The sequence below is a fragment of the Carcharodon carcharias genome, chromosome 25 (assembly GCF_017639515.1).
Source record: "Carcharodon carcharias isolate sCarCar2 chromosome 25, sCarCar2.pri, whole genome shotgun sequence".
Taxonomy (NCBI): Eukaryota; Metazoa; Chordata; class Chondrichthyes; order Lamniformes; family Lamnidae; genus Carcharodon; species Carcharodon carcharias.
Window position 1 is genome coordinate 38,005,447 of NC_054491.1, and position 27,519 is coordinate 38,032,965.

The window sequence follows — 27,519 nt, forward strand, 5'->3', positions numbered from 1 at the left end:
ACAGCTCCAGTCACAGCCACAGCCCCAGATACAGCCCCAGACACAGCTACAACCACAGCTCCAGTCACAGTCGCAGACCCAGACCCAGACGCAGCAACAGCCGCAGCCCCAGACCCAGACGCAGCAACAGCCGCAGCCCCAGCCCCAGACCCAGACGCAGACGCAGACCCAGCCCCAGCTGCAGCAACAGCCGCAGACCCAGAGCCAGACGCAGCCCCAGCCCCAGTCACAGCCGCAGCCCCAGATACAGCCCCAGACACTGCTACAACCACAGCTCCAGTCACAGCCACAGCCCCAGATACAGCCCCAGACACTGCTACAACCACAGCTCCAGTCACAGCCACAGCCCCAGATACAGCCCCAGACACAGCTACAACCACAGCTCCAGTCACAGCCACAGCCCCAGCCCCAGACGCAGCCCCAGCCCCAGACCCAGACGCAGCAACAGCCGCAGCCCCAGACCCAGATGCAGCCCCAGCCCCAGACCCAGCCGCAGCAACAGCCCCAGACCCAGACGCAGCCCCAGCCCCAGACCCAGACGCAGACGCAGCCACAGACCCAGACGCAGCCCCAGCCCCAGACCCAGACGCAGCAACAGCCGCAGCCCCAGACCCAGACGCAGCCCCAGCCCCAGCCCCAGCCGCAGCAACAGCCCCAGACCCAGACGCAGCCCCAGCCCCAGACCCAGACGCAGCCCCAGCCCCAGACCCAGACGCAGCCCCAGCCCCAGACCCAGACGCAGACGCAGACGCAGACCCAGCCCCAGCCCCAGCCGCAGCAACAGCCGCAGACCCAGACCCAGACGCAGCCCCAGCCCCAGTCACAGCCACAGCCCCAGATACAGCCCCAGACACTGCTACAACCACAGCTCCAGTCACAGCCACAGCCCCAGATACAGCCCCAGACACTGCTACAACCACAGCTCCAGTCACAGCCACAGCCCCAGACCTAGACGCAGCAACAGCCGCAGCCCCAGACCCAGACGCAGCAACAGCCGCAGCCCCAGATACAGCCGCAGCAACAGCCACAGACCCAGACGCAGCCCCAGCCCCAGCCCCAGACCCAGACGCAGCCCCAGCCCCAGCCCCAGCCGCAGCAACAGCCCCAGACCCAGACGCAGCCCCAGACCCAGACGCAGACGCAGACCCAGCCCCAGCCGCAGCAACAGCCGCAGCCCCAGACCCAGACGCAGCCCCAGCTCCAGCCCCAGCCCCAGCCGCAGCAACAGCCCCAGACCCAGACGCAGCCCCAGCCCCAGACGCAGACGCAGACGCAGACCCAGATACAGCCCCAGACACTGCTACAACCACAGCTCCAGTCACAGCCACAGCCCCAGATACAGCCCCAGACACTGCTACAACCACAGCTCCAGTCACAGCCACAGCCCCAGATACAGCCCCAGACACAGCTACAACCACAGCTCCAGTCACAGCCGCAGACCCAGACCCAGACGCAGCAACAGCCGCAGCCCCAGACCCAGATGCAGCAACAGCCGCAGCCCCAGATACAGCCGCAGCAACAGCCACAGACCCAGACGCAGCCCCAGCCCCAGACCCAGACGCAGCAACAGCCGCAGCCCCAGACCCAGACGCAGCCCCAGCCCCAGCCCCAGCCGCAGCAACAGTCCCAGACCCAGACGCAGCCCCAGACCCAGACGCAGACGCAGACCCAGCCCCAGCCGCAGCAAAAGCCGCAGCCCCGGACCCAGACGCAGCCCCAGCCCCAGCCCCAGCCGCAGCAACAGCCCCAGACCCAGACGCAGCCCCAGCCCCAGACCCAGACGCAGACGCAGACCCAGCCCCAGCCGCAGCAACAGCCGCAGACCCAGACCCAGACGCAGCCCCAGCCCCAGACGCAGACGCAGACCCAGCCCCAGCCGCAGCAAAAGCCGCAGACCCAGACCCAGACGCAGCCCCAGCCCCAGACCCAGACGCAGCAACAGCCGCAGCCCCAGACCAAGACGCAGCCCCAGCCCCAGACCCAGACGCAGCCCCAGCCCCAGCCCCAGCCGCAGCAACAGCCCCAGACCCAGACGCAGCCCCAGCCCCAGACCCAGATGCAGACGCAGACCCAGATACAGCCCCAGCCACTGCTACAACCACAGCTCCAGTCACAGCCACAGCCCCAGATACAGCCCCAGACACTGCTACAACCACAGCTCCAGTCACAGTCACAGCCCCAGGTACAGCCCCAGACACTGCTACAACCACAGCTCCAGCCACAGTCACAGCCCCAGATACAGCCCCAGACACAGCTACAACCACAGCTCCAGTCACAGCCGCAGCCCCAGACCCAGACGCAGCAACAGCCGCAGCCCCAGACCCAGATGCAGCAACAGCCGCAGCCCCAGATACAGCCGCAGCAACAGCCACAGACCCAGACGCAGCCCCAGCCCCAGACCCAGACGCAGCAACATCCGCAGCCCCAGACCCAGACGCAGCACCAGCCCCAGCCGCAGCAACAGCCCCAGACACAGACGCAGCCCCAGACCCAGACGCAGACACAGAACCAGCCCCAGCCGCAGCAAAAGCCGCAGACCCAGACCCAGACGCAGCCCCAGCCCCAGACCCAGACGCAGCAACAGCCGCAGCCCCAGCCCCAGCTACAGCAACAGCCCCAGACCCAGACGCAGCCCCAGCCCCAGACCCAGACGCAGCCCCAGCCCCAGACCCAGACGCAGACGCAGACCCAGCCCCAGCTGCAGCAACAGCCGCAGACCCAGACCCAGACGCAGCCCCAGCCCCAGTCACAGCCACAGCCCCAGATACAGCCCCAGACACTGCTACAACCACAGCTCCAGTCACAGCCACAGCCCCAGATACAGCCCCAGACACTGCTACAACCACAGCTCCAGTCACAGCCACAGCCCCAGATACAGCCCCAGACACTGCTACAACCACAGCTCCAGTCACAGCCACAGCCCCAGATACAGCCCCAGACACTGCTACAACCACAGCTCCAGTCACAGCCACAGCCCCAGATACAGCCCCAGACACTGCTACAACCACAGCTCCAGTCACAGCCACAGCCCCAGATACAGCCCCAGACACAGCTACAACCACAGCTCCAGTCACAGCCACAGCCCCAGCCCCAGACGCAGCCCCAGCCCCAGACCCAGACGCAGCAACAGCCGCAGCCCCAGACCCAGACGCAGCCCCAGCCCCAGCCCCAGCCCCAGCCGCAGCAACAGCCCCAGACCCAGACGCAGCCCCAGCCCCAGACCCAGACGCAGACGCAGCCACAGACCCAGACGCAGCCCCAGCCCCAGACCCAGACGCAGCAACAGCCGCAGCCCCAGACCCAGACGCAGCCCCAGCCGCAGCAACAGCCCCAGACCCAGACGCAGCCCCAGCCCCAGACCCAGACGCAGCCCCAGCCCCAGACCCAGACGCAGACGCAGACGCAGACCCAGCCCCAGCCGCAGCAACAGCCGCAGACCCAGACCCAGACGCAGCCCCAGCCCCAGTCACAGCCACAGCCCCAGATACAGCCCCAGACACTGCTACAACCACAGCTCCAGTCACAGCCACAGCCCCAGACCCAGACGCAGCAACAGCCGCAGCCCCAGACCCAGACGCAGCAACAGCCGCAGCCCCAGATACAGCCGCAGCAACAGCCACAGACCCAGACGCAGCCCCAGCCCCAGCCCCAGACCCAGACGCAGCCCCAGCCCCAGCCCCAGCCGCAGCAACAGCCCCAGACCCAGACGCAGCCCCAGACCCAGACGCAGACGCAGACCCAGCCCCAGCCGCAGCAACAGCCGCAGCCCCAGACCCAGACGCAGCCCCAGCCCCAGCCCCAGCCCCAGCCGCAGCAACAGCCCCAGACCCAGACGCAGCCCCAGCCCCAGACCCAGACGCAGACGCAGACGCAGACGCAGACCCAGATACAGCCCCAGACACTGCTACAACCACAGCTCCAGTCACAGCCACAGCCCCAGATACAGCCCCAGACACTGCTACAACCACAGCTCCAGTCACAGCCACAGCCCCAGATACAGCCCCAGACACAGCTACAACCACAGCTCCAGTCACAGTCGCAGACCCAGACCCAGACGCAGCAACAGCCGCAGCCCCAGACCCAGACGCAGCAACAGCCGCAGCCCCAGATACAGCCGCAGCAACAGCCACAGACCCAGACGCAGCCCCAGCCCCAGACCCAGACGCAGCAACAGCCGCAGCCCCAGACCCAGACGCAGCCCCAGCCCCAGCCCCAGCCGCAGCAACAGTCCCAGACCCAGACGCAGCCCCAGACCCAGACGCAGACGCAGACCCAGCCCCAGCCGCAGCAAAAGCCGCAGCCCCGGACCCAGACGCAGCCCCAGCCCCAGCCCCAGCCGCAGCAACAGCCCCAGACCCAGACGCAGCCCCAGCCCCAGACCCAGACGCAGACGCAGACCCAGCCCCAGCCGCAGCAACAGCCGCAGACCCAGACCCAGACGCAGCCCCAGCCCCAGACCCAGACGCAGCCCCAGACCCAGACGCAGCCCCAGCCCCAGACCCAGACGCACCCCCAGCCCCAGCCCCAGACGCAGCCCCAGCCCCAGACCCAGACGCAGACCCCGCACATAATTAAAACATCAGCATGAGGATGTGTGAGATGTGATTATTTGCAAACATGAAAGGTTTCTCAACAGCAAACTGTAAGCATGTCACCTATCTGTCCCTCTTTGTGACTGTGGACCTTTTCTAAAGCATTGCTGGGTGCTCGGGTGCAGTGCTCCCCCTCTTTTGCTGCTGCACTGGACAGAGACAGCTGATCTGCCACCTCCCTTGCCCTGGATGACCTCAGCGAGTGACTTCTCTGTGCGGCTGCAGCCCACCACTTGAGCGGCCCCTTTAGCACCTTGAGCGGCCCCCGCCACTTCAGAAGACACCTGCAGAGATGTATGAGAATCTTCCGTGTCCGCGGCACTGCCTGAAGATTGTGTCAATGGCCGGTGGACTGGAGAGATGCTGGCCCCATCAGAAGGGCCCTGAGAAGTGCTTCCAGTTGGAGACAGCTGCTGCTCATCCTCTGCCATAAGGACCGGCTGGTCCTCCCTGCCAACTGGTGAGGTCCCAGGAGCTGTCACCCAGGGTCTTTGCTCCTGACTTCAGAGTCAGGGTGATGATGTGCGGGTCAGAGCGCTTACCATCGACTGTGTCTGCAACCTGCTTGGTTTGTCCCTCCTGGACAGTCACCAGGCTGCCCATGGAGGAAGCTTGGCACTCCAAAGAGTGGGCGATCACAGTGCACGTGGACTGAATGGGCACCTCCATAGTCCGGGCCAGAGCACACACACTCTCTGTTATACCCGCCAAATCTTCATGGACCTCACGCTGGATATCAGCGTCTGCTGCCTTACAGTCGACTCCAGAGGGTTATTATCTGACTCGGAATCAGTTTCCGGATCACCCCGGACACTCCCCTGACTGCCTGAGGCCTGCTCCACCACATTCTCCAACAGCTGCATGTGCGAACATGAAGTGCCCTCACCAGTGTGTATGTGACCCCTCTCCAATGTGCCAATCCCTGCCAAGGTGTCAGTATCTTTGATGGTACTTGGTGCTGAGAGAGGATGTGATGCTGAATCCTCTGAAGGTTCTTCCTCCTCAGCGGCACAGCTTCTGGCAGAGAGTGAGAGGAAGAGGCTTCTCCTGTGACAAAGAGACATAAGAAGGCATCACAGACATTGCCACATCAGCGCTTATTACAAGACATTTATCAAATGTTCTATTGTCCAAATGAGTGATGAGACTCTGCAGACACTATGTACACACTTGAACGATCATCTGAAGTTTCAGATGATGATGCTTGCCAGGATTTCAATGTCTGATCTATATTAGCCAGCTTCATTGAATAATGCCCACCCTCCATTAAACTTCCACTAGCCCTGTCCCCTTTTCTATCCATTTTGCCATCTCACCAAGCCCACAGCTCCAGTCACAGCCACAGCTCCAGATACAGCCCCAGACACTGCTACAACCACAGCTCCAGTCACAGCCACAGCCCCAGATACAGCCCCAGACACTGCTACAACCATAGCTCCAGACACAGCCACAGCCCCAGATACAGCCCCAGACACTGCTACAACCACAGCTCCAGTCACAGCCACAGCCCCAGATACAGCCCCAGACACTGCTACAACCACAGCTCCAGTCACAGCCACAGCCCCAGATACAGTCCCAGACACTGCTACAACCACAGCTCCAGTCACATTCACAGCCACAGCTCCTGCCACAACCACAGACACATTCAGGATACAGTCACAGCTCCAGCCACAGCTACAGACACAGCCACAGACCCAGTCACAGACACAGCCACAGTCACAGCTCCAGCCACAGCTCCTGCCACAACCACACACATTCAGGATTCAGTCACAGCTACAGACAGAGCCCCAGCCACGGCCACAGCTCCAGACCCAGCCACAAACACAGCTACAGCTCCAGCCACAGTCACAGCCCCAGATACAGCCCCAGACACAGCTACAACCACAGCTCCAGCCACAGTCACAGCCCCAGATACAGCCCCAGACACTGCTACAACCACAGCTCCAGCCACAGTCACAGCCCCAGATACAGCCCCAGACACTGCTACAACCACAGCTCCAGTCACAGCCACAGCCCCAGATACAGCCCCAGACACTGCTACAACCACAGCTCCAGTCACAGCCACAGCCCCAGATACAGCCCCAGACACTGCTACAACCACAGCTCCAGCCACAGTCACAGCCCCAGATACAGCCCCAGACACTGCTACAACCACAGCTCCAGTCACAGCCACAGCCCCAGATACAGCCCCAGACACAGCTACAACCACAGCCCCAGATACTGCTACAACCACAGCTCCAGCCACAGTCACAGCCCCAGATACAGCCCCAGACACTGCTACAACCACAGCTCCAGCCACAGTCACAGCCCCAGATACAGCCCCAGACACTGCTACAACCACAGCTGCAGTCACAGCCACAGCCCCAGATACAGCCCCAGACACTGCTACAACCACAGCTACAGCCATAGCCACAGCCACATCTACAGCTTCAGCCACAAACATAGACACATTCAGGATACAGTCACAGCTACAGTTACAGCCACAGTCACAGCCACAGTTCCGGCCACAACCACAGCCACATCTACAGCTCCAGCCACAAACACACACATTCAGGATACAGTCACAGCTACAGAAAGAGCCCCAGCCACAGCAACAGCCACAGCTCCAGCCCCAGCCACAAACACGGCTACAGCTCCAGCCACAGCCAGAGCCCTAGCCTCAACCACAGCTCCAGTCACAGCCACAGGCCCAGATACAGCCCCAGACACTGCTACAACCACAGCTCCAGTCACAGCCACAGCTCCAGATACAGCCCCAGACACAGCTACAACCACAACTCCAGTCACAGCCATAGCGACAGCCATAGCCACAGACACAGCTACAGCTCCAGTCACAGACACAGATACAGTCACAGCTCCAGCCACAAACACAAACACAAACACACAAACACAGCTCCAGCCACAGCCCCAGACACTGCTACAACCACAGCTCCAGCCAGTCACAGCCCCAGATACAGCCCCAGACACTGCTACAACCACAGCTCCAGCCACAGTTACAGCCATAGCTACAGCCATAGCCACAGACATAGCCCCAGCTATAGAAACAGCTACAGCCACAGACACAGCTAAAGTCAGAGACACTGCCACAGCCACAGCCATTGTGACAGCTACAGCAACAGCCGCAGCAACAGACACAGCCCCAGCCCCAGCCGCAGCAACAGCCGAAGCCCCAGCCCCAGACCCAGACGCAGACCCAGACCCAGACGCAGACCCAGACCCAGACGCAGCCCCAGCCCCAGACCCAGACGCAGCCCCAGACCCAGACCCAGACGCAGACCCCGCACATAATTAAAACATCAGTATGAGGATGTGTGAGATGTGATTATTTGCAAACATGAAAGGATTCTCAACAGCAAACTGTAAGCAAGTCACCTATCTGTCCCTCTTTGTGACTGTGGACCTTTTCTAAAGCATTGCTGGGTGCTCGGGTGCAGTGCTCCCCCTCTCTTGCTGCTGCACTGGACAGAGACAGCTGATCTGCTACCTCCCTTGCCCTGGATGACCTCAGCGAGTGACTTCTCTGTGCGGCTGCAGCCCACCACTTGAGCGGCCCCTTTAGCACCTTGAGCGGCCCCCGCCACTTCAGAAGACACCTGCAGAGATGTATGAGAATCTTCCGTGTCCGCGGCACTGCCTGAAGATTGTGTCAATGGCCGGTGAACTGGAGAGATGCTGGCCCCATCAGAAGGGCCCTGAGAAGTGCTTCCAGTTGGAGACAGCTGCTGCTCATTGTCTGCCATAAGGACCGGCTGGTCCTCCCTGCCAACTGGTGAGGTCCCAGGAGCTGTCACCCAGGGTCTTTGCTCCTGACTTCAGAGTCAGGGTGATGATGTGCGGGTCAGAGTGCTTACCATTGACTGTGTCTGCAACCTGCTTGGTTTGTCCCTCCTGGACAATCACCAGGCTGCCCATGGAGGAAGCTTGGCACTCCAAAGAGTGGGCGATCACAGTGCACGTGGACTGAATGGGCACCTCCATAGTCCGGGCCAGAGCACACACACTCTCTGTTATACCCGCCAAATCTTCATGGACCTCACGCTGGATATCAGCGTCTGCCGCCTTACAGTCGACTCCAGAGGGTTATTATCTGACTCGGAATCAGTTTCCGGATCACCCCGGACACTCCCCTGACTGCCTGAGGCCTGCTCCACCACATTCTCCAACAGCTGCATGTGCGAACATGACGTGCCCTCACCAGTGTGTATGTGACCCCTCTCCAATGTGCCAATCCCTGCCAAGGTGTCAGTATCTTTGATGGTACTTGGTGCTGAGAGAGGATGTGATGCTGAATCCTCTGAAGGTTCTTCCTCCTCAGCGGCACAGCTTCTGGCAGAGAGTGAGAGGAAGAGGCTTCTCCTGTGACAAAGAGACATAAGAAGGCATCACAGACATTGCCACATCAGCGCTTATTACAAGACATTTATCAAATGTTCTATTGTCCAAATGAGTGATGAGACTCTGCAGACACTATGTACACACTTGAACGATCATCTGAAGTTTCAGATGATGATGCTTGCCAGGATTTCAATGTCTGAACTATATTAACCAGCTTCATTGAATAATGCCCACCCTCCATTAAACTTCCACTAGCCCTGTCCCCTTTTCTATCCATTTTGCCATCTCACCAAACCCAGGCCTCCCTCCAATTTCACCGCTGCTTTACTGCTGGAGGACTCGGGGTCCATGAGTGTCTAAACCTCCTCCTCGAAAGGACTCAGAACTTTAAGATTTTGTACTCCCCCACCTGTCCGGGTTCTCTTGCGGCCATTGTGGTCTCGCTTCTCCTGAAAAGATTTGTAAGAGTGCAGTCATTAACAATTTCAAATAATCTCATGGGATGCCAAAAACCCATTATCAGCTCAGTGTGTGCCAGCCTGGATGCTTTGCTCGAGCTGATTGTGCAAACCACCCAACCCTCACTACAGGACCATTACTTGAAACGCACAGTGACATTGTTGAGGACAGCCCTGCCCTTGTTGACTCATGCTGCCTTTGAGGAGCAGCCAAACTCACTTCCCTCCATTCACGAGCACGCCCTGCAGCACACTGGCTCAAGATTGCTCATACTGAGGCCATAGTCACCCTGGCTGACCTCATTAGGTCATTCAGCCTTTTCTGGTACTGGAAACAAATCCTTCTGACCAACCCAACACTTTTCACCACCTCGGCCATCTCTTCCCACACTGCATGTGTCTGGCTAGGCTTCCTCCTCTTGCCAGGGGTTGGCGGGTTGGCATCAGCAGTTCATGTCAGGCGGAGACTGCACGCAGGATGGCTCTGAGGGGGTCCTTGCTGAATCTAGGGCCTGGTTTGGCCCTTTACCCCCACATCTCCCCTCACTCCAATGGCGCTGGCATCTCTGTAGGGGAACGTAATAACTGTACAACTCCTCCATGCAAAGGAGTGGTGAACTTGCTGAGTTTTAAGAAGAATACCACCTCTAAACAGTGCCAAGAGTTGGAGACAAAAAACTCAAAATAAAACGCACTTACCTTAGAAGCCTGCAAGCTGCTCAATGATACTACTTCCAGCGACTGTTCACTCGATCCTGCATCTGCTGGGTCCCCTGACACCAGGGGGCCCTTTAAAGTACTGGGATCATGGTGTACGACCTCAGAGGCTGGCACCCCGCCCTACAGCGCTCACTGGACGGGTTGAAGGCCTCAAACGTGCCCTTCAGCTTGATTAGCCCCAATCAACATATTATCAGGCGCGTTCTGAAGGCCGGACCAGAATTCGAAAGGCTGCTGATTTCCGCATGAGGAATCTGACCTCGGTGCCTCAGTGCATTATTCAGCCCATTGTATTTCTTTGTGTTACCTGTGCCTCAGTCGGTAGCACTCTTGCCTCTGAGTCCATGGCTTCAAGTCTCGTTCCAAGACTTGAGTACAAAAAATCAAGGCTGACTCTCTGGTGCAATACTGAGGGAGTGCTGCAGTGTTGGAGGGCTGTCTTTCAAGTGAGACATTAAACCAAGGCCCCATTGCCTCATGCAACCCTGGAGAAAAATCATAGGACCATAAAAAGAATAGCTTTTAAAAAAATTTCTTTGAACATTTCTCTTTAACAGATATAAAAATATTTAAAATGGGGGAAAAAGGCTGTTTCGCTAACAGTCAAGCATCGTCCAATTGGTTAATGAGTCGTCATGCTTTCCAGTTGGTGTAGGAAGGCAGTATGTCACAAGGATGGATGTGTTAGGCAACAAATGGCCGGAGTGTGAGGGGCAAGTCATGTTATGAAACCTCCAGGAATGCATTTAATCACAGTTGGCAAACCCTAGCCCAATCTGCCCTCTGAGGTGGACCTTCCAAACCCACACTCACTACCACCTAGAAGGTCAAGGACAGTGGACACATCGGAACACCACCACCTGATACTTCCCCTCCAAGCCACTCACTATCCTGGCCTGGAAATATATCGCTGTTCCTTCACTGTCACTGGGTCAAAAACTTGGAACTCCGTCCCTAACAGCACTGTGGGTGTACCTGTACCACATGGATTGCAGGGGTTCAAGAAAGCAGCTCACCACCACCTTCTCAAGGGCAATTAGAGATGGACAATAAATGCTGGCCTAGCCAGCAAAGCCCACATCCCGAGAATGAATGTTTAAAAAAGATCCTATGGCATTATACTGAATAAGAGTGTGGGAGCTATCCCTGGTGTCCTGGCCAATATTGATCCCTCAATCAACATCTCAAAAACTGGAATACCTGTCATTATCACATTGTTGTTTGTATGAGTTTGCAATATGCAAATTGGCTGATGTAATTCCTACATTACAATGGTGTGACTACACTTCTAAAGTACTTCTTATTTTTAAGTGCTTTAAGACATTTGATTATATAAATAAAGTCTTCCTTTTTGGCAGCAAATTTGTGCCAACTGATTTCATGGATTGCCATTCTCTTCCTGTTAACGCCAGGTTACTCATTTGTCTTGGTGCTTGTTTCTTGGACTGTGATATTTTTGATGGCTGGGTTTGTTTAATCTGTTTTTCATCAGGCTGTGAACCTGGGGAGACATAGCCAGTGCCATCATTCCTTGTACGGTGCCTCTGCTCCTCCACCCAATCCGAATAAATCACTCATCAAATATTCAAATTCCACTCTTAGCCTCATCAATGTGGAGCACCAGTTAGCACCTTTGACCAGCTGACAATGATTCACATCATGACCCTGGCGAATTAACTATTAATTTGTTCATTTACATCATGCCAACTGGTCACCATGGTCAATTAAAGCCATTTGCTTATGGTGCCCAACTATTGGGTTTAGTTACTCTTTTAGTTGTACGCCTTCTCAGTGGAAAAACTCAAATTGTTTAGTTGACAAAGGTCTGTGTGGTAACAATGAGCTTATTATATTCAGGCTGAAGAAGACATTAATGAATTACCTATTGTTATAGAGTTGATCTTCAGACAAGTTTTCATAGTGCATACATTTAACTTTTTTACTAGACAGCACCAGCAACTACACATGTGCATCAAACTCCATAACTAAAGAAAAACTCCTCTACTGGAGGTTCCCCATGCTGTTAACACATTGGTTTAAACAGATCATGTGATTTTACAACATAGGAATATTCTTAAAGAAAGAGTCCTACATTTCCCAAAACTATAATTACTACATTCTTCCCCCCTTTAACTTTTCTGTACATTTTGTATTTACAAGGATATTTATCTGATGACATTACAATATTTACACAGGTCATGAAATTACTAGTTCAGTCTTTCAGGTGGTTTCCTGCTCCCTGACTTCAGATTCTTATATACGAAACATATTCTCTGGAACTGCATTAACATCAGGTACCTCATTAGGCACTTGCAGTTCAATGTCTTCCAGTCCGATGGAGACATCGGGCATATCTGTCCTTGGTTGAGCAACATGAACAGGAACCACAGGTCCGGTAACGGTTACAGGTGGACATCATTTTGGTGTGGGTAACTCCCTTTTTCTTAAATGATCCACATGCTTATATGTGATCCGGTCACAGAACTCAATTTACCAGTTAACCACATATACTGCTTCTCCAACAATAAATTGTCGCTCACAACTATGCAAATCATGAGTCGATTTTGACTCCCTTAACTTTTCTCCACCTTCCCCTCCAAATTGGGAAGTATTAGGCTTAGAACATCAAATTCTTTTTTGCTATCCTTCCCCCCTCTTTTTCCACCTCAATCTGTATACACTAAAAACCTGCTGCATCTCTAACTTTTTTCTATTCTGACCAAGGTCATTGACCTGAAAGGTCAACTCTCTTTGTCTCTCCACAGATGCTGCCTGACCTGCTGAATATTTCCAGCCTTCTCTATTTTTATTTCCGACTGCCTTAATTGTATTGGTGGGTTGCTCAATATTATTTGCCTCAGTCTGAATGCAGTTAATTCCTTCAGTTCATTGTTGCTACAAACAGTCTTGCCAATTAAGCCTGCCTAAACAATTTTGAGTTTTTCTATTGGAACAGATCACAGGGAAACTTCAGTGCCAGCATTGCCTAAGCGTAACCTTGTATTAATGGTCGTTAACATTCCTAAAAAACTTAGAAGGTCCAAAGTTTGTGATTCAGCTCATCTAACTGCAAGTGATGCCCTTTTTTTGTGAAGGTCAATGTATTTGGAATGTTTTTTCTTAGCACCTGTTTATATAAATTATGCAGTTGAGGATGATGCCAGGGCTGTGAAACTCTCACGAGGGGAGTGATAAAACAGAAAGTGCTGGAAAAACTCAGCCAGTCTGGCAGCATTCGTGGAGAGAGAAACATTTTGAGTTGAAAATGACTCTTCGTCAGAACAGCTTTATTTCAGATTTCCAGCATCCACAGTATTTTGCTTTTGTTAGAATCATGAGGAGAGCTTGAGATATTGGGACTGACAGTTTTTAAAATTATAGAGAATTTAAGAAGAGTGAAAATGCAGCATTATTTCCTCTGGCTGGGGAAGTTAGTGAGTTATCACTAAAAGCATGAAGAGAAAGGAGAAATGAATTTGCAGATGGTTGTTGAATTTCAGAATGATTCATCACAGGGAGTGACAACTTTGTTTGAAAACACTCCTGTGAAGAGCCTTGGAACATTATTTTTTTACTCACTCACGTGGTGTGGCAGACTGGTACAGAAGGTAAAGTCGCACGGGATCAGAGGTGAGCTGGCAAGATGGATACAGAATTGTCTTGGTCATAGAAGACAGAGGGTAGCAGTGGAAGGGTGCTTTTCTGAATGGAGAGCTGTGACTAGTGGAGTTCCACAGGGATCAGTGCTGGGACCTTTGCTATTTGTGGTATACGTAAATGATTTGGAGAAAAATGTAACTGGGCTAATTGGTATGTTTGCAGACGACACTAAGGTTGGAGGAGTTGCAGATAATGAAGAGGATTGTCAAAGGATACAACAGGATATAGATTGGTTGGAGACTTGGGCGGAGAAATGGCAGATGGAGTTTAATCCAGACAAATGCGAGGTAATGCATTTTGGAAGGTCTAATACAGGCAGGAATTTCACAGTAAATGGCAGAACCCTTAAGTGCATTGACGGGCAGAGGGATCTGGGTGTATAGGTCCACAGGTCACTGAAAGTGGCAACGCAGGTGGATAAGGTAGTCAGGAAGGCATATGGCATGCTTGCCTTCATTGGCAGGGGTATTGAGTATAAAAGCTGGGAAGTCATGCTGCAGCTGTATAGAACCTTGGTTAGGCCACACTTGGAATATTGCGTGCAATTCTGGTCGCCACATTACCAGAAGGATATGGAGGCATTGGAGAGGGTGCAGAGGAGGTTTACCAGGATGCTGCCTGGTCTGGAGGTTATTAGCTGTGAGGAGAGGTTGGAGAAACTCAAATTGTTCTCACTAGAGCAACAGAGATTAAGGGGCGACTTGATAGAAGTTTACAAAATTATGAGTGGCAGGGACAGAGTAGATAGTCAGAAGCTTTTTCCCAGGGTGAAAGAGTCAATTACTAAGAGACATAGATTTAAGGTGAGAGGAGAAAACTATAAAGGAGATGTGCAGGGCAAGTTTTTTACGCAGAGGGTAGTGAGTGTCTGGAATTCGCTGCCAGAGGAGGTGGTGGAAGCAGGTACGATAGTGATGTTTAAGAGGCAGTTTGACAAATACGTGAATAGGATGGGAATAGAAGGATACGGACCCTGGAAGTGCAAAATGTTTTAGTTTGACAGGCAATATGATCGGCGCAGGCTTGGAGGGCCGAAGGGCCTGTTCCTGTGCTGTACTTTTCTTTGTTCTTGTTCTTTGTGGGTGTCGCTGGCTAGATCAGCATTTATCGCCTATCCCCAGTTGCCCTTGTTCAGAGGGCATTTGAGAGTCAACCACATTGCTGTGGGTCTGGAATCACATGTAGGCCATACCAGGTGAGGACAGCAGATTTCCTTCCCATTAGTGAACCAGGTGGGTTTTTACAACAATCAACAATGGTTTCATGGTCATCATTAGACTTTTAATTCCAGATTTTTATTGAATTCAAATTCCACCATCTGCCGTGGTGGGATTTGAACCCAGGTCCCCAGAGTATTAGCCTGGGTCCCTGGAATACTAGCCCAGCGACGATACCACTATGCCATCGCCTCCCCAATTATGCTATATGGAAGCCACTATATTGTGTCATTGTGGTAAAGTGGAGTACCATAAACCTTTAAGAGAATGCAAGTGGACTAAACATGTGACAGTACTGACCAGTCACTGTACTGTGCGGGCTACTGGTAACTGTAAGTCTAGAGCTGGAGGTGGTTCTGGGAGCACATAAGGATTTAGTGCTCTGCCTTCTGTTGCAATAAACAATCACAGTTTCTTCTTATATCAGTCTCTCTGTTATTAATAGAGAGCGTCAACTAACAAGTGTATATGAAGGCGTGCAATTCAAGTTTACTCCTCTCGTGAACTCATAGACTCAAGACATAAATGTCATCTGCAAATTTCCCAATTATACCACTTACATTTAAGTCCAAATCATTAATATATACAACAAACAACAAGAGACCCAACATTGAGCCCTGTGTAATGCCACTGGAAACCGATTTCCACTTGTGAAAACCTCCATCAACAGGGGGCACAGACTTAAGGTGACTGGTAGAAGGATTAGAGGGGACATGAGGAAAAGCTTTTTCACCCAGGGGGCGGTGGGTGCTTGGAATTCGCTGCCTGGTTTGGTGGTGGAGGCAGAAACCTCAACTCATTTAAATCTGGATCTGCACCTAAAATGCTGCAACTGCGCAAGGCTAAAGACCAGGTGCTGAAAGGTGGGATTGGAATGGGCGGCTAGTTTTTTATTCTTTCTTTATCGGTCTGTGCAAACAAGATGGGCTGAATGGCCTCTTTCTGTGCTGTAACTTTGCTATGGTTCTACAAAACCTCCAGTTCAATGTTTTTCTTGAAGGACTACTTTCTAATGGAACGTTGCTGGGTCCTATGAGCAGTTTGCCAGTTTGTCAGAGTCTTCAGTAGGCTAGCAGATATGCACTATGCATCAGTATCTGGTAGCTGGCCCTCAAAAACATATCTAAAAAAGGATATATTTGCCTTGGATACAACACAGCAAAAGTTGCCGGAATGAGAGTGTTGCTGTGCGGTGAGAGGCTGAGAAAATTGGGCCTGTACTCCCTGGAGTTTAGAAGAATGTGAACTGATACGCGATTCTGAAGGTTCTGACAGGGGAGACTTTGAGAGATTGTTTCCCCTGGCTGGGAAATCTAGAACACAGGGACACAGCCGTAGGATAAGAGTCGATTATTAAGCAGGAAGAAGAGGAGAAATTTTTTTCACTCAGAGTGATCAACGGATGTTCTGTTGTCAAATATATTTGAGGCTGAGAAAGGCAGAGTTTTGATCTCTCAGGGAGATAAGGAATATGGCTGGAAACAGGCTGGAGAATGGAGTTGAGGCAGAAAGCCAGTTATGATCGTATTGAATGGCAGAGCAGGCTCGAGGGACTGTATGTTGGTGTTAAACAAGTGTCAAATGATGCCTTTCAGGAGGTGTCCTTTTTTTGTAAGTAACCAGATTAATTTTTGGGTTTACATAGCCAGAGGGGTGATGCACTGCCTCTCAGCGAACCAGATCTGACCGTGGGTGTTTTTAAGAAATAAAAATCCTGGTTAGTTTTTCTTTAAACTGGAGTGTATATTAGGTAGGGAGAGGGACAATGATGTGATGGGAAGGGATGTCTAGAATCCAAGGGATGTCACAGAGAACTGCGCAGTGTGCACTATTGTAGAGGCAAAGAGAGCCATACAGTATAGCTTCATCAGGACAGTAGCCAGAACAGGACACAATAGTTTTGAGGAGAGAATCAAGATACTGGGTCTATTTTCACAGGAGCGGAGAAGCTAGGAGGAGATTTAATATGATGATTAAAATGAGGAACATATTTGGTCGGATGAGTAGGGGAAGACTTTTTATTCCAACCTGACAGAGGGAATATTTTAAAATGTTACTAGGAGCATATACAAAGAGATATACAGAAGGATGTGGAAGAATTTGTTGCGGGAATTGATTGAGATTGAGACCATTAAATCTTCTAAGTGGAAATTGGTTAAATATTTGAAGAAGAGGACAGCAACACTCGCAGGGGATTGGAGGTGGTTGACAGGCCGCAACGAGATCAAATGATGGCCTCTTGGGTCCTTATATTTTGAATTTTTGTAGAAAGCATCACTTTTTGAAAAGTAAAAACAAAAATCCTTTTCACTTTTCAGGGTCAATCTGCCATGAAGCACGTATGAAAAGATGACTATAAGAATCCTGTGAGCACCTCGCTGAGTGAGAAAGATGAAACTAGGTAAGGGGAGGGTCCTGTGTGCTGAGGGTGAGATCGGATGATGCCTCTGGCTCCTCGTGACCCTTCCTGTCCAGCAGCCGCTGGGTTCCCACCATGGTGGTGGGTCTGGGAGCCCACAGCAACTCCACCAAACTTAAAACTTCTGGGAAATATGATTTGCAGAGGGTGAACTGTATATTGGACACACAGTGAGAGGCAAACCTGACACTGCAGTAACCCTGCTGAGTCACTAAGCTCAGCTGCTGTGTGAGGCCAGGATCTATCTTAGATAAGGGAAAGAGAGGATTGAGAGCATAGCCAGGGTCAGGCAGCTCCTCTGTCCCTCTCTCTCTTTGTTCTCTCTCTGCCCCTCTGCCTCTCTCTCTGCCCTGGCACTGACACCCCTTCCCCACCCTGCCCCCCCATCCTGCCTCCAGGAATTTAACTGATAAACCTTTTTCAAGTTCAATTTTGGAGTAACTCTTTCGAGTACAAACCCGTTTCCATCTGTTTCAGATGAAGTTACGTTGTTTCATAGTTTTGCCATTGTGAGATTTGAACTCTTGATCGTGGGGTTACAAACCCAGTACCATAACCACTTGGCTATTCAGGCCAAGCCTTTGCCTCCAGGAAGATGGCCTGGGCAGAGATGCAAACCAATACGCAGCCCTTGGTGTGATTTTCATGCCTGTCAGCCTCCCCACTTGTCTCTATGAGGGCCTAAATCTCTTACTCAAGGTGTCTTATCTTGTGTCTATAGAGGGCAAACTAACCTTAAAAAGAAAAATTTGCATTTTATACAGTAGCTTTCCCCACCTCAGGATATGCCTAAAAGCACTTTACAGCCAATGAAGTTCTTTTTTTAAGATACAGTCACTATTGTAATGTAGGAAAATAAAATTTAAGACAACAAAATTAGCTAAAGTCCAGAAGGGTTTTCCTATACAGTAACTAACAGCTGGTTCTTTTCTTGCAGTTAACCTTTGGACCCTGTTAATTTTTCCAAATTTCAGTGATGCACATACATTAATTATTTGAAGGCTGACATGTCTCTCCATTCAAGCTAATCAAGTTTCAAGTTACGAAGGTTAACAACCTCACCCCATGGCTTCTGATGAATATTGAATCAAAGTGCTGGATTTGGTGTTAAAAATTAAGCAGAGTTCCACTTAGGCAACATGGTTAAAACCAAAACCAAAAATTGCTGGAAAAACTCAGCAGGCCTGACAGCACCTGTGGAGAGGAAGACAGAGTTAACGTTTCGAGTCCGTATGACTCTTCGTCAGTAGAATTATCAAAACCAAGCTGTTATACCGACCAAAAGTGTTGGAGTTCTAAGGACAAGTTATGTAAATTTAGTTTGTATTCCTTTGTGTTTTATATAAGCTGCAGGGGTGTTTTATTTGAGATGTCTGCAACAATAAAACTATTTGTTAGGTTAGATACAGAGGCTGGAACTTTCCAGCCTCTCCTGCGGCGTGGCGCAGGTGAGTCATTGAAATCTCCTTTCACGTCGGCGGGACCAGAAGATCCCACTGGCGTGAGGGGCTGGATAGGTTCCGGCCAGAGAAACTATTTTTCCTGTAGCGGTGCACAAAACAGTTTTGATATAATCTCGCAGGTAAAGTCACAACACCCTTTTCCCACACCAAGTCGGCATTTGGAATTTGCCATCCCAACAAAATTACTCTTGTTTTCCTCACATCCGGTAGCAGTGTCCATCGTCACACGTGAATTGCAGCTTTACCACTGACCAATGTTCTGTGCAAAATGCCATTTTCATTTTTGCCTTTTAACCGTTTTTTTGCAGTAGCTGAACCGGCATGTTAAATTCCACCTCCCACTGTGCAAGCTCCTAGTGGCCCATGGCCTTAGATGCAATAAAGAATTGTGAGCTGGCTGGTAACTGTTAACAAGCTTTGCCTATCTGTATGCGTGGGCACTGACAAATGCAGCCCTTTCATCCTTTAAGCTTCAGCTGAGCCAGAGTGAAAGAAATTGGGATGTTCCTCTTCGAGAATTACTTTTACAACGCCCAGCAATTTAATGAAAAGATGTCTAAAAGAATGAAGGGACGTGATGCCTTTTAGGACTGAAGCGCTTGAAGTGTAGTCACTGTTGTGATGTTCACTAGTTTCAGCTGTGTGTGTGGCACTTTGTAGCCTGTATATAGTTTCACTGTGTATTTGAGCACCTCATTGGAATGTATGTGAATGGAACAGTAGAAATTAATTTTTCCTGATGTCTTTTTTTTATAGATTGTTCTAAGATCTTTCAGCTTCTCTTGGTTCTTACGTCTATTATTGTGATGGTGATCCTTTCCTCCCATCTGACACTGAAGGCGACTTTTCAGTAAGTTCTCTCCCTGGAGCTTCCTTGTAACTCTCCCAGCTTCATTCAGCATTGGACATGTCTGCAGGATCAAAGGAACCCCTTAATTAACAAGAGGCCAGAGTAGCTGAGATTGTATCGCTCAGACCAGAGGAGGTTAAGGGGAGATTTAATTGTGGTGTTCAAAACTATGAAGGGTTTTGGTAGGGTAGATAGTGGAAACGTGCTCCACTGGCAGGAGAATTGGTAACCAGAGGCATGGAAAATATTCTCTCTAAGCTATGCGCATGCAGCACTGCAGGATCAGCCATGCAGGCACGCACAGGCACACAAGCATTGAGGCTGCTCCACCATTCAGTGAGATCATGGCTGATCTGATAATCCTCAACTCCACTTTCCTGCCTTTTCCCCATAACCCTTGATTCCTTTTGCTGTTTAAAAAGCTGTCTATCTCAGCCTTGAATATACTTAACCACCCAGCCTCTACAACTTTCTGTGGTAAAGAATTCCACAGATTTACTACCTACTGAGAAAAGAAATTCCTCCTCATCTCTGTTTTAAATGGGTGACTCCTTACTCTGAGATTATGCCCTCTGGTCCTAGACTCACCCACAAGGAGAAGCAACCTCTCAGCATCTACCCTGTCAAGTCCCCTAAGAATCTTATGTGTTTCAATAAGGTCGCCTCTCATTCTTCTAAACTCCAACGAGTACAGGCTTAACCTACTCAACCTCTCCTCATAAGAAAATCCCTCCATATCCAGAATCAACCTAGTGAACCTTCCCTGGCCTGCCTCCAATGCCAGTATATCTTTCCTTAGATAAGGGGGCCAAAATTGTTCTCAGTATTCTAGGTGTGGTATAACTAGCACCTTGTATAGTTTTAGCAAGACTTCCCTATTTTTATACTCCATTCCTTTTGAAATAAAGGCCACCATTCTATTTGCCTTCCCTATTACCTGCTGAACTTGTATGTTTGCTTTTTATGATTCATGCACAAGGACTCCCAAATCCCTCTGTGCCATAGCTTTCTTCAGTCTTTCTCCATTTAAATAATATTCAGCTCCTCTATTCTTCCTGCCAAAGTGCATAACCCCTCATTTTCCCACATTATATTCCATCTGCCAAGTTTTTTGCCCACTCACTTATCCTGTCTATATCCCTCTGTAGACTCCTTGTGTCATCCTCATCACTTGCCTTCCCACCCATTTTTGTGTCATCTGCAAACTTGGCAATAGTACATTCACTTCCCTCATCCAAGTCATTAATATATATTGTAAATAACTGTGGCCCCAGCACTGATCCCTGTGGCACTCCACTAGTTACAGGTTGCCATCTCGAAAATGCCCCCCTTATCTCAATTCTCTGTCTTCTATTAGTTAGCCAATCCTCTATCCATGCTAAAATACTACCCCAGCACCATGGGCTCTTATCTTATTAAGTAGCCTTATGTACGGTACCTTATGGAACTTTTTGAAAATCCAAGTATATCACATCTACTGGTTCCGCTTTATATATCCTGATTGTTACCTCCTCAAAGAATTCTAATAAATTTGTTCGGCATGATTTCCCCTTCATGAAGCCATGCTAACTCTGCTTGATTAGATAATGTATTTCTAAATGCTCTCCTTTAAGATGTCTCTTTAAGATGCACGCTTGAGTGACTGTGTGGTAATCTTAAAGGGACTGCATCAAATGGGCCACGCACAGTGAAGGGAAATTAGAGGGAGCATTAGACAAGATCTAATAGGCAAAAGTGGGGAGGTGAGGATGTACTTTTTTCTTAGAAACAGTGGAATGCAGTTCTTGAAAGTGTGGTGAAAGCAGAATTAATAGTAACCTTTCAAAGAAAGTTGGGTATTTGAAAAGGAAAAAACATTATAGGACTATCTGGAAAGAGTAGGGGAATGGAACTCATTGGATAACTTGCAACGAGCAGGCACAGGCACAAAGGACTTCTTCACTATGTGATTTTTGTGATTACCTGACCCCTGAGTGAGACAATGTGGGTTGACAGCCTAACTAGATTTCTCTGAATAACTACAATCTGAGATGAGTTTGGATGAATTAGATTAAGATGATCCCTAGTCCTGTTCAGCTCTTGGGGTGGGGGGAGGGTGCGGGGCAACATAATGCTTGTAACCAGGATTGTGTGTAATGGGACAGTCTGTGCTGACTACTGATCCTTTTGAACTGTTCTTCCAGAACTGCTGATGGCTGTGTTGGACCACCAGTGACTGAAAAGACAATGGAAATGTCCCTGTTATATGTCTAGAGTGCCTTTGTTAACTCTGTAAACCCCTTGGCCTACAGGTTGCAATGTGCATCACTCGTAACCAAGACTTTTCTGCTGCTTTAGTGACCATGAGATCTTTGTAACTAATAGCTGACTCAGTTCCTGTCTTTTTTTTTGGTGGTTTTGAATCTTGCAACATAAAAGGAAATCATTCAGTCCATCATGAGCCCAGGACTGGATGATTAACTGATTGGATTGGATTTATTTTTTATTAATTTGTTGAATGAGCGCAGCCATAAACATTTGGTCAGCTCGGTACATTTCAGGATTTGTTTTGCTCTTTAACTTTTAACCCGATTGCTTTAGTGCACCAGCCATAAAATAATTTAATCAGTTTAAGGAATTAAAAGCAAGTAGAGAGGGGGAGCATGTTTAATCCTGTTAGCCAACTACATTGGTATGCTGACTTTCACTGAGTGCCAAGCTTTTCATTACTTTGTTTATATTATCCTCTATTGAGTTCAATTTTCAGTATGAGATGTGATTCAGTTAGAGGGTATAGCCCTCTTCTCTTTAAGGAGTAGCTGGATAAAGGAATAGGGGGTAATGCTGATCGAATTTACTGTGAAAACATGGGAGGAGGCTCAAGTGGAGCAGAAGTGCTGGCAATGGCAATCCTGGATGGATTGGACTGAATGGCTGTTTCCTATGCAATATTCTATATAATTTATGGTCCCTAGGCTTGGTCTACCCCCTGTGCAAACATCTGTAATATTATGAATAGTGAGATAAAAGAGCTGGCACAGGCTGAACTGTCTCCTGTGCTGCAAACCACTTGTGTTTTGTGCAGGGCTAAGGGGAAACGCTGGGGAATCGGTCTAGGTGAATTGTTCCTGCAGAGGGCCAGCATGGACAAGGTGGGCTGAATGGCCTCCTGTGCTGTGACCAGTTTATGTCTGTGCCAGCACTTTAGCTGGAGAGAAGAAGGCTAAGAGGAGATTTGATAGAGATGTTCATAATCATGAGGAGGCTGGATAGAGTAGGTAGGGAGAAGCTGTTCCCCCTCATAAAAGGATCAAGAACGAGAGGGCACAGATTTAAAGTGATTTGCAAAAAAAGCAAGTGTGATGTGAGAAAAAACTTTTTCACACAGCAAGTGGGTCGGTTCTGGAATGCACTGCCTGGAAGTGTGGTGGAGGCAGGTTCAATTGAGGCATTCAAGAGGGCAATAGATGATTATTTGAAAAGAAACAATGTGTAGGGGTATGTGGAAAAGGCAGGGTAATGGCACTAGGTCATAATGCTAATTCGGGGAGCCGTGCAGGTATGATGGGCTAAATGGCCTCCTTCTGTGCTGTTAAAATTCTGTGATTCTGTGAACTCCTGACTCTGTCTTTTTGCTTAAAAGCTGATATGTTTCAGTTGTTGATATTCGTTGCTGCATTTGGCTTCAACTAACATCAACTGTGGGAACTTTATATTAAAGAAATTCTTTTACATTTTTTCCTCTCCCATAGCTGCTACTTGAATACAGCTAACACTGTTTCACTTGTTTGAATTAGCCGGAACTGCACCATTTTTTGCTACTTTACATTTCTGACAATTTTAGTAATAAATTTTTCATTTTTCAAAAGAAGTGTTTTGCACCTGGTATAAGTTATACCTCTTGGTGGGACCTGATACCTCTAATATGAAATAATGCTCAGAAGAACCGACACTCGACTTTGGGAGTCATTGGCCACATGTTACAATTCTGTGATCTATTGAGAGAGAGTCCCAAGTGACTCTGTTAGTTATTTCTGAGCTAGAGCCACTTCTGATGGCTCGTAACCACACTCTTGTACATGGTGCACACTGTGCATCAGTGGTGGAGGGTGTGAATGTTGAAATTCAGTTATGACATGGATTGAGGCCGTCCAAAGCTATTTTATACAGGCCTCAGTGGGAAGGTGGTCTGGGTTGAAGGCCAGAGTTAAAAGTTCAAAGTTTAATGGACCATGCCATCTAGTTCCCATCACTCGTGGAGTGACAGTTTTTTTCAAGAGTTTAAAATTTGTCTCTGTTTAGTTACAGTGTGGAAGATAAACCAAGTTGCCAAATTGGGTATTCAAACACATACAGCAAGCAGGTAATATCAAAGTAAGTCACCTCTTTATACCCTCGCCTCACATTGAGCTCCACGCTTCGAATTTCCTGATTGCGTCTCTGCCAGTCTTAATCTCCTGCTTTTATTTTTCTTTCAGTTTCACCAGAAACACTCATTTATTCTTGAGCTTAAATGAAAGGTGGTGGATGCAGAAAGAGCCCGAGGCCAATGAATTGCCGTATGGAATTAAAGGCAGCGGTGAGGAACCTTTCATCGTTTTACTTGACCTCATTTCCTCCGTATTCAAAACAGAGAGTGAGGCAAATCTCGTTGAGTGTTGAAGCTTGAAGATGCCTTCAAGCAGGCATTTTCTAATTTCCGCTTTGGCAGAATCACCATCCATTCATGAGGCAGAGGTGGGTCAGTGCAGGGCCTTCTGACCTGGAATAACAAGCAGACCGCGCCCCCACCCACCCCATGATTATGTCCAATGAGTCCATTGTGCAGGCCTCACCACCTCTCCTTGGAATGAAGGAATGCTTGGCAGGGATGGGTTTGTAGTTTTAGAGGTGAGTAGTGAATATTCGCACACTGTTGACAGCATTGGGAGTGGTCTTGAGGCGATCCAGTGGGCTGAGGCCACCAGGCAGATGTTGCTCATTCTTTTCGTACATCGTGAGGATCTGCTCACAGGCTTATCGTGAGAATCCTTCATAGTAACTGAGGTTCAGGCTGGGGAAGGCCCATGAAACACTCTTGGGAGCAGCACCGACTGAAGCAATTTACCCAAGGCAGCTTATGATTCCCATTAGTTGATGGTCTTGTACTTTTCCCTGATGTTTTAGTTGCGCATTTTTTTGATGTGTTCCTTTATTGTATCAGTAGCTTTCTGAGATAACATAGTCACAGATGCTGAGGTGAATCCATATCCCCTCTGTGTGGCTTCTAACATCCTCACCCCCCCACCCCCCACCCCCCATCTTATTTTTAGGGATAGGGTGAAATTATGCTGAAGTTGGCCTTGGCTATAATGTACTACATTAAGCTCAAGATCTGGTCATGGCCTGACATTTGTACAACCTTAACTGTGCCTCTGCCTGTGTTGTACTGGAGTGGACTATTAATGAAATATCCCTTTAAATTCACTAATTTGTTTCTTTCCAGATCACATAGACAAACCACAATCAGACTGGATCGTAGTGGTGAAATTCTCTACCGTTTGTAGTATGGGGCTTCCAGTAGGGGTAGTCCCACAGTTTGAAATTAGGCTATACTTTGACTTGAAATGTGTCAGACTCTAAGGGATCTGTTCTGGGGCAGAATGTCTCACTGGTGTGTTAGGGGAGCTGATTGTTATGAGGTTGGAATTGAAGGAGGTTGTTGGGAGAGAGTAGAGGGAGTTTCTGAAGAAGAGTCATATGGACTTGAAATGTTTAATCTGTCTCTCTCTCCACAGATACTGTCAGACCTGCTGAGTTTTCCCAGCATTTTCTGCTTTTGTTTGGAGTTTCATTTTGGTTGGGAACGCATTGTACCTGATCTGGGGGTACTTAACGCATGTCTGCCTAAAATAAGAAAGTGTTCTCACAATATTGTTATGCTTGACCTTGATTGCAAAATGCAAAAAAAGCAATAAAAATTTAAATTGTACAGCGTTGAAAACCATCCAGTAGTAATGTGGAACAGGCTGCAGAACACTTATAAAACATAAATGATGCTGCCAAGCTTTTGTGGACGTATTTAACAGCCCGGAAAAATGCCCCAAAAATAAAATGTATGTCCAATGTGTTAGGCTTTTTAAAAACTCGTCCCTTAACAATAGACCTGATAAGTTAAAGCGAATCATTTAGCGGTGAACAGTCTGACAGTCGACACAATTTATTGGGTAGCACCCTCGATGGTCATAAACTGATAGAGCACAGAAGGAGGCTAATCGACCGTTCAAATCTCTTTGGCTCTTTGGAAAAGCTATCCAATGAGTTCCACCATGCTGTTTTGCCCTAGGGGCCTGCAAACATTTCCTTTTCCCTTTGAAAACGATTCCTGAATCAGCTGCCACCACCCTTTCAGACATTGCAGCTAGGAGTTCCCGAGCCCGCTGGGGATGAGCTGAGAGGGTGGGAGGGCTGGTAAAATGGTGCGGAGGGGGTGGGGCGGTGGCGGTGTCTCCCTGATGTCAGTCCGCTGCCATACCATCTTGCCAGCGGCAGGAATGCTGGCAGATCGGTCCCTCGCTGGGAGGCCAGTTAAGCCACTTAAGTGCCCAAGAAGGGCCACTTCTCACCTCTGTAAGAATTTTGCAAACATCAAAAGTATTGTGCCAATTGAAGGCATGCCCTATTCAATAACTTTAAATATGGACTCTTTGTTCATATGGAAGTTTCTGGAACTATCTTCTATTTTAAAATGGACACTGATGAACTGTTAAGAAGGCTGCCAAGCAGTCGGGTGACCTTTGCTTGTTCAGCACAGACTATCAAGCTTCTGGAAAGATTCGAATTGAATAACCATGTGGGACCTTCCCCCTGGAATGGACATCTCCAGGCAGCACCCCCTGTGGAGTTTATGCCTGTCGTTGCTCGAAGCTTACTCAAAACACAGAGTCAGTGGACTCCGAGACTGTATGGCCAGAATTTTTTCAGCGACAGGCAGCCTCGGCGGTAGCACCCGCGGAGCTGACCACACCCCACGATCAGCTCTGTACCGCCATTTAACGCGGGCGGGCCAATTAAGGCCCACCCAGCATAAGACGCGAGTGGTAGGGCTGAGCGCTACCTGTGTGGGTGGGGGAGGAGGGAGAGTCGGGTCCAGTGCTCCTTCATGCTTGCGCACAAAAGAGCACTTCAATCTCCCTGAGGCACAGAGCTGCACAGGGAGATTGAAGCGCTTTTGAAATAAATAAATAAGTGGATTAAAAATGTAATTAAACATGACCCACATGTTAAACATGTAATTAAACTAGCTGCAAGTCATCAAACAGTCAAAGTACTTAACCTATTCCAGTTTCAAAGTTCACCTGAGAATCAACCTCCTAGATATTCGACTACAAAAAAGGTTTCTAACTGCTCCAAACCCTTTGCTCTACATATCCCTCACTTCAACTTTAAATCATCCAATCCATACAAGAAACCACAGGCCAAACTGGAAATCATAAATCAAAGACTGAATTAAGTGAAATCTGTAATAGTGAACTATCTTTACTTGTTTCCAATCCATGTGTGTGTGTGTGTGTGTATGTGTGTGTGTGTGTGTGCGTTTTAGTGCATGTGCATGAGACGAGTGTGTGACATTGCGTTAATTCAGGTTTAGCATGTCAGAATAAATAACATTTTTTAAACTCTCAAAAGCTTGCTGCTGATTTATCTAATTGGAATACACACTCCAAGGGTAAGAAAAGACACACCTCTTTCCATACAAAACGTATTGATTATGGGCAATAAGAGAGCAAATATATTCTGTCAGTGACAGGAGGGTTAGCCCCCATATGGGGAGACCGCCTGGTGAA

At 49.4% G+C, this 27,519-nt stretch overlaps 1 protein-coding gene across 6 annotated transcripts in view; it reads left to right on the forward strand.

The window, feature by feature from the left end:
* The window catches only part of st3gal4 (ST3 beta-galactoside alpha-2,3-sialyltransferase 4), a 189,949-nt gene that overhangs the window by 142,979 nt on the left and 19,451 nt on the right, over positions 1-27,519 (forward strand). For 3 of the 6 annotated variants that reach the window (XM_041174381.1, XM_041174376.1, XM_041174378.1), the window contains exons 3-6: positions 17,301-17,383; positions 19,621-19,714; positions 23,996-24,067; positions 24,172-24,272. In XM_041174381.1, coding sequence (XP_041030315.1) covers positions 17,374-17,383; positions 19,621-19,714; positions 23,996-24,067; positions 24,172-24,272 — 277 coding nt within the window. In that variant the 5' untranslated portion in view covers positions 17,301-17,373. Of the gene's footprint in view, positions 1-16,361; positions 16,594-17,300; positions 17,384-18,338; positions 18,708-19,620; positions 19,715-23,995; positions 24,068-24,171; positions 24,273-27,519 lie in introns of those variants that run through there. The other 3 variants (XM_041174379.1, XM_041174377.1, XM_041174380.1) reach the window with 3 other exon arrangements.